The 8,015-nt window shown below is 35.2% G+C and overlaps 1 protein-coding gene across 1 annotated transcript; it reads left to right on the top strand.

The window, feature by feature from the left end:
• Positions 1-6,743: 6,743 nt before the first annotated feature.
• CAPZA3 (capping actin protein of muscle Z-line subunit alpha 3) lies at positions 6,744-7,646 on the top strand. The gene has a single exon (XM_043965040.1). The coding sequence runs from the start codon at positions 6,744-6,746 to the stop codon at positions 7,644-7,646; it is 903 nt and encodes a 300-aa protein (XP_043820975.1).
• Positions 7,647-8,015: the final 369 nt, after the last annotated feature.

The following is an 8,015-nucleotide window of genomic DNA, read 5'->3' as shown; positions in this document are numbered from 1 at the left end:
TATACGATTCTCCTTTTCTGTTTTTTATATATGAAAATTTTCATATTTGTTAGTGTTTTTACAATTCAAAAATAATTTTAAAAGGTCTATCATGAGATTTAAATTCCAACACTTTGAACCAACTCTCTAGTGATTTTTTTCATTCATATTGCTTATTTTAGATTAAATAACATCATGCTACCTACTCTCTGGCCACAAGTATCCTTTTCTTGCCTACAAAACATTAGACTCCACCTCTGAGACATTGCTTTCTGATAGCTAAACTTTCATCTTATATTGCCCCAAACCACCAAGACTCGGCCATCTTTGTCCCAGCTCCCCACTCCCCTTTATGAGTTGTTTTCTCCCCACTAAAATGTTAGTTCCTTGATGTCAAGGATGGCCTGATTTATTTGTATCCCCAGCTCTTGGCACAATGCCTGGCACAAAATAAATGCCTGCTCTTTCTGTGTATCTATGTATATATGTATGTATCTATGTATGTATGTATCTGTCTGTCTGTCTAATTTATTTATCAATGCATCAGATACCAATGCTTAAGCAAATAACCATATAAAGTAATAAATAAAATTATGCAGCTTTAAAATCAAACCAAAGCATAAGAATAAAATCAAAGTGACAATAAAGCATAGCAGTTCTATTCAAAGGGGGATTCCCAAAAAGTAAGAATTAAAAAAAAAATATTTGCACAAAAAATCTAAATTGCAAAGAAATCCATAGAATACTAAAATTTAGAGGTTTCTCTTCATTATTTTGGGGGGGGGAAGAAGGAAGGGCAATGAGGGTTAAGTGACTTGCCCAGGGTTACACAGCTAGCAAGTGTTGTCTGAGGCCAGATTTGAACTCAGGTCCTCCTGAATCCAGGGCTAGTGCTTTATCCACTGCACCACCTAGCTGCCCTCGGATATTCTTTCATTACTGTACTTGCTCGTCCTACCTGTAATGACCACTCCTTCTCAGATTCCTATGCCATCATTACCCTAAGTTCTGTCCCTAAACAGGGAGATACTGCAAGGTTCTATCCTGTGACCTCTCTTCTACACACTCTCTTAGTGACTCCATCAGGTCCCATTAGCTAAGTTATTATCTGTATGACTATGACTCCCAGATCCCCAAATCCAGCCCTCCTCATTTTTCTGAGCTCCATCACCACATTTTGAACTGGATGTCCTCAAGTATCTTAAATTCGATGTATCTTTCCAAACAATTAGATTTTATTGAGACACGGGGAAAAATTCCAAAAAGGGGAGGGTTATCTGAAGAGACTAATATGGATGCAGAGAGAATAGACCAAACAACATATAAATAGATGGAGGGATGGTTGGATGGATGGATGGATGAATGGATGGATGGACGGATGGATGATAGATAGATAGATAAGAGATACATACATATATACATATGCATGTATATATGCATATATGTGTGTATGACTAAATAACAGATTCCTTATAAATACATATATATACACATATATGATATACATATCAGTTCTCCATGCATCCACATTGTACCACATATATGTATGTGTATATGTAGTATATATGTATGCATGCATAGAATATAAACACAAGGGAAGGTAACAGAATGACTACAAAAGTGCAGCATGATAGTATAAGAAGAATATAAGGAATAATAAAGATCAGAATGAGCTTTGACTGGTGAAATAAGTTAAGTACAGCAAAAGTGAGCAGTTATAAAATTTACATTAGGGTTAAGAAGAGGATGAAACATGGATAGAATCATTGTTTAAGGAAGGTGGAATGGTGACAACTGACAGTAGATAGAAGGTATTGCTGCTCATTTTTATTTCCTCCTGTTTTTCCTGCCATAGAGAATAACCTTTTCATTGGAAATGAAAGAACAAAAATGGATAAAATGGAGGTGCTGACACAAGATATATAAGGGGAAGTAAGAAAGCACCTAGATGCCTTTGACAAATTCAAGACACTTGACCTGGATGAACTAGCTTCATGAAACTCAAAGTATTGGTGAATGTGACTACTGAACCACTTTCAGTGATATCTAAAAGAATATAGAAAACAGGTGGGAGAGCTACTGAAGGACTGAAGAAGGACAAATGCTATTCTTGATTTTCAAATAAAAAATGAGTGAGAGTAGAGTCTACAAAGTACAGGAGAGTGAATTTGATGTTAATTCCCAGAAAAATTTGAGGATGGATTGTTAAAGAAGTGGCTAAGTAGTATCTAAGTAAGGATGTAATGATTTTTTTTTTAAGGCCAGAATTACACCATCAAGAAGAAGCTTTGCCAAAACAACCTTATGTCCCATTTTGGCAGCATTATTAAAAAGATAAATCATAGAATTCCACATAGTTTACCTAGATTTTTTGCAATGCTTTTGATATAGTATTTATTCTTGTAGAAAATATGGAGTTATTTGGGCTGTTGAAACTCAACTAATGGTTAGAGGTAACAGAAGGTCTCCAGCACACCTACCCATGTGCTTGGCCTTATATAGGCTTTAACATTTTTATTAATGTTTTAGATAAAGGCACACATAGCATGCATATAAAATTTGAAGAAGACCTAGAACTAAGAAAGATAGCTAATACATTGAACAACATAGTTGGGATTTAAAAAAAAAAGATGACAAAGTAAAACATTGGGCTGAATCTAGTAAAATTAAATGTAAAATAGATAAATGTTAAATTTTATACTTTGGTTCAAAAAACCAACTCCATAAGTACATCATGGAAGAGAAATGCTTATATAGATTTTTTTTCTGAAAAAGATCTGGCACTTTAGGAGACCACAAGTTAAACATCAGGAAACACAATGTGATATGGAGGACAAAAGAACTAACTTCACTCTTTGGTTGTGTTAAGAAAGATGTAACTTCCTGAAATAAAGAGGTGATAGTTCCTTCACACTCTCCTCAGGTCAGATCACAGTTGGAATATTGTGTTTCATTATATGAACTGCAGTTTAGAAAAGCTTCAGTGTCCAGAACAAGAGGCATAGGTAAGCAGCAAGTGTCGACTCTTCAGCTCTCCCTCTCCAGCTTTAGCACGGCTCATGCTCCAAGAATAGGATTTCTCTTGTCAAGCCCTAGACATCTACCCTCTACCACCTCTTATTAGCCCACCTCCACCCCTCAATTACTGGCTTTATGTTAGCTTTAGCCCTAGTGACTAATTGGAGTTAACACTGATTTTTTTCATGGAACCCTTATTCATATCCTGTCTAATAACAATTCATATTTATATAACAACAGTCATGGATATTTACATAGCACTTTAAGATTCAAAAAAGACCTTAAAACAGCAGGGTTCTAGAGAATCTAGCTTCAAGAACAGTGGTGATACATATTTTAAGTCAGTTGACATTACATCCACATTTTTATGGTCATCAAACTTTCTACAAAAGAGATTAATCAACTTCGTATTAAATCTTATAGATGTCAAAATACTCTCATTCTCTATTACCTATGTCATATTTTCCTTCTGTCCAAACGCTATTCATTGTCAGAAATGAGCATTAATAAGACTTTGATGTCCAAAAAACTTTCATTTGTCATGTGCAATTTGTGTAGGAACCATAAAACAAATCCAATACCCATCAATTTACATTGGCAAGCCCTTAAAAGAAAAATAAACATATCTTCTCACCTTAAAAATATATTTGACATGATTTCCATCACACCGGATATTTAGTTTTTCAAGTAATTTTACTGTTTTTTCTACACTAATTTTTCCAGCTCTAAAGTCCTCCTGAATAGCAGATAAGAACCATGTATAGAGAAAAAAAAGTTAAGGAAAGTCTCATGATTAACATTTAGTATGTCATGTCATTAGGTACCAAAATATTTAAAATTTGGCTTAGAGGCAATTTACAATATTTATCTTAAATGGTCCTCTATATTTTGCTTACAAAGATACAGACAACTTGTTGAATTGTTTCAAATACTGGGTCACTTTAATATTAACCATACCCCTAAAATAAGACCACTTTAAAAGAAAATATGTGTATATTATACACACACACACAAACACAAACACTTGTGTGTGTGTCTAATAATACTGGCATCTATATAGCACTTACTGTAGATCAGGCACTGTGCCTTTACATTTATTATTTCATTTGATCCTTACATACTGGGAGGTAGGTGCTATTATCCCCATTTTACAGATGAGGAAACTAAGGCAAACAAAGGTTAAATTACTTGCCCAGGGTCACCTACCTAGTAGGAATCTAAGACTTGATTTAAACTCAGGACTTTCTGATTTCAGGCCCTGCGATCTATCCACTATACCACCTAGCTGCCTTATTATGTGTTTATCATACATGTAGATGGAGAAACTAAGACCCAGAGAAAGAAAGTGACTTACCCAAGGTCACTTAGGTAGGAAATGTCCTCTAAATTTAAATCCAGCACTCTTTCTACCACATAACACTTCGCCATTCTACCACCACCATATACATATATACACATTTTCTATTTGTTTCTATGTCTCTCTGTCTCTTCCTCTGCCTCTCCCTATGCCCATATATTTATGTATGTATAAATATATCACAAATATATGTATGGGTACACATATTTTTAGCCAAACACCAAAGAATAATAAAAGGTGGGGGAGAAACTGTATGTGGACCAATATAAGTATCTCAATGGAGCAAAAGTATTCAAAGACATGAAATAATAAAACTTACAGGTGAGAGAAAGAAAAATCTAAAAAAGTAAGTCATGATACCAACAAGGAATGTAGTAGTTATTATAGATTCATCCCTGAAAGCATGAGTTTAATGTGCTGCTGCACCAGGAAAGGTTAACAAATTCTGAGCACTGTCAGGAATAGGAAAAGTATAGTATGTCCACACCTGGAATTTGGATAAAGATCTAGTTTTCACACGTCAATAAAGTCCAGAGAAGAAAATCTAAAATGATCAAGGAGACAGATGAACTGTCATTTATTATAAGAATTAAGGAGATTTTTACTTTTCAGGCTAGATAAAATGAATGATGAGAGGCAATTTCATGTGATAAAATCATGGTGGGGCTAGACTTAGCAAGAACATGGACTTATCAAAATAAGGAATTCTTATTAAAACTAATGGGAATAATGATAATACAATAAAAATTATATTTCTATAGAGCTTTAAGATTGAAACTTTGAAAGACTGAACCTCAAAATATATAAATTTAGGGCACAGAAAAGGAATATTGTTTAATCTCTAGTAAGAATTAGAGAAAATTTCAGAAATTGTAGGAACAGTTAGATGGCACAATAAATAGAATCACAGACAATCAGGAAGATCTAAGTCCAAATCCTGCCTCAAATCCAGACAATAGCTGAATGACCCTGAGCAAGTCACTTAACTTCACTGGACCTCAGTTTCCTCATCTATAAAATGAGATGGGATGGCTTCTAAGGTCCCATCCAATTCTAAATATATACTATAATTCTATTACTGCTAAGAGATGCTAAAAATATAAGTACTTTTAAACAAGATTCAAATAAAGACATATGCCCCATCTATGATGGATTATTAAGAGCTACTGAAATGTTTTGGGGGTACACATCTAAACTTATGAGACTGGTATTTAGGAAGGAATTGTCTTCTTTAAAAGCATGCCATTGTACTAATACCAGAGGAAAAAAATCTATCTTATATGGATCATGGGTCAGGTCAAGCATGACAGTCCTTTTATTCTTTACCAGATAAAGAGATTGATATTGAAACTAGAGGAAACCTAAGAGAATGTGGAATTCACAAAAAGCTTGTGCTCAAGGAATAGCTTTTGACCTAACAGAAAATCTTAGAAAAGGTTGAGATAAAAACCCAGAAAGGTATGAGATCAGGAGAAAGAACAGGGTAGTTAGAAGTGACTTCTAAATGGATATTTGTTCTCCATTTCTCAGACCCCTTTTTGTCTTGTTCTCAGTTAGCCAAGCATTCCATATTTCTTGTTCTTATGGTGCATCCGAAGGTACTCAGGTTTGCCTCTTGAAGTAATCGATTTCATTAATGCACCTGCTGCTGTCACAAAGATGCTGGGGAAAGAGCAGAGAACAACCAATGATCTGGAGCATTTCACTGTCTTTTACATAGCAGTGTGTGAGGCAGTCCTTTTCTGTAGAATCTAGAGTGGTCTACTTTTCTTTATGTCCATGTATAACAACACATTTTCCTTAAACTGAAAGAGTTTGGCTTTTTTTCCAGTGAACTTAGTAAGAATGTTTACATTTCTTTCTCCATACATTTATTCAAGCCTTTTGGTCACAGAGTGCTTTCAAAGAATTTGAGGCTGCAATACTAATGGCTCTAAAAGTTCAAAGAGCCTGTTTCTCTAATGTCCATTAAGGTACAAAAATGCTCCTAATTCTACCTTGACTCTTCCTGCTACTTTTCTAGATATCTCCCAGTGTGGAACACAAGCACAGACATACCACCTTTGCGGATGACTATTCAGGATTCCCCAGAATATAGTGAGCTGTTACACTGGAAATCAGCCTATCAGATGGTTACTGACCTTAGGGGTTTTTTCCACATGAATTCATTCTGTGGCCCTCAAGAGTTCTAGATGTTGCTGAGTAAAATGCATTATGACATCATCTGGAAAGTCAGAACTTTCCAGACCTTCAATTTGATGATGGATGATCATAAGAATTTCTTCTTGAACATTTAACATGTCAATTGGGAAGGTATCATTTATAATGTTCTCTTATTCTTTTGGTCCTACTTAATTTCATTATCTTTACTTTCCCTGCAAGAAAAACAATGAAGAACGTTCGATATGAGGTGAGTAAGAAAGACAAAGAAAAAGCCATTCAAAACTTGCTGACACAAGCCCCTCCAGGAGAATTTATAAACAGTTTTGATGACCTTTCTCTGCTGGTTGAAGACGAAAAATTAATGCGACGACATGGTGAATGGGCTGGTAACAAATACTGCAAAAAGTATTTTGTACCACTCAACATAGATGGACATCAAGTACTACTTGCTCACCACAATGAACTGGGTGACCAGCGCTTTTTTGACTCTCATACTAGGCTTTCTTTCAAATTTGATGTTCTTGAGAATCAATTGAAAGACATTGAGAGTCACGGTGTCCTACGTAACGAGGCAGAATGTCTGAGGATGGTGGTATCTTATGCTTTAAAAATCTATGTGAGCAAACACTTCCCATCAGGAAATTGCAATGTACTTAGGAAAACCATAAGAGGTAAAGAGTTCTTAATAGCCTGCATAGAAGATCATCATTACAAAGCTTCAGATTACTGGAATGGCCTTTGGAAATCAAAATGGATTTTTTCAATAACTCCATTTCTCACACAAGTAATAGGGTCAATATATGTGAAAGCACACTTCTTTAAACAAGTCAACTTTCATCTTGATATTAATAAGGATGTGCAGGACTGCTTAGATGTTGTTAACCAAGCTCAACTGGCTGTAAGTTTTGCCAAGTTTGTAGAAGAGCAAGAAAACAAATTCCAAACTGCAGTATTGCAAGAACTCCAGGACCTTGAAGTTTCATTGAAAAGAATTTTAAGAAGAGATCTTCCAGTGACCCGTACTCATATTGACTGGCAGAGAATAGTAAATGATATGAAGTTGGTGATGTATCCTAGGCTAGGATATGTCAATTATTCAAAAAATGCATTATGCCACTGGATCACATAAAGGATTTGTTCCTTGGAGATGGGCTGTTATTGATTGGGTCATTTTGAAAAGGGGATTGCTGTTCTGTTTTGCTTTGGGTTTTTTTCTTTTTTCTCTAAAAGGTAAGCATTTCCTAGAGCATATGTGTCTGAGCAAAGAAATTAAAGAAGACAGGAGACAGACAATATATAAAATTATGAGATTTCTCTCAGCCAAGGTCCCGATGGAGTCACTTAACCTCCTGTTGAATAAACTCCTTCCTAGAACTGGCATGGTAGAACCTGACTTTGGCCCAGAGATTCTTCTTATTATAATACAAAAGAAAATCTCTTTTTTCTGGTTCATTGTTGTGGAATGAGGTTAAAATAAATCTTCTACCCTCACTAAGAC

This window comes from Dromiciops gliroides, chromosome 5 (assembly GCF_019393635.1).
Source record: "Dromiciops gliroides isolate mDroGli1 chromosome 5, mDroGli1.pri, whole genome shotgun sequence".
NCBI lineage: Eukaryota > Metazoa > Chordata > Mammalia > Microbiotheria > Microbiotheriidae > Dromiciops > Dromiciops gliroides.
The sequence above is the reverse complement of the archived record's forward strand: the minus strand, read 5'-3'. Positions and strand labels throughout refer to the sequence as shown.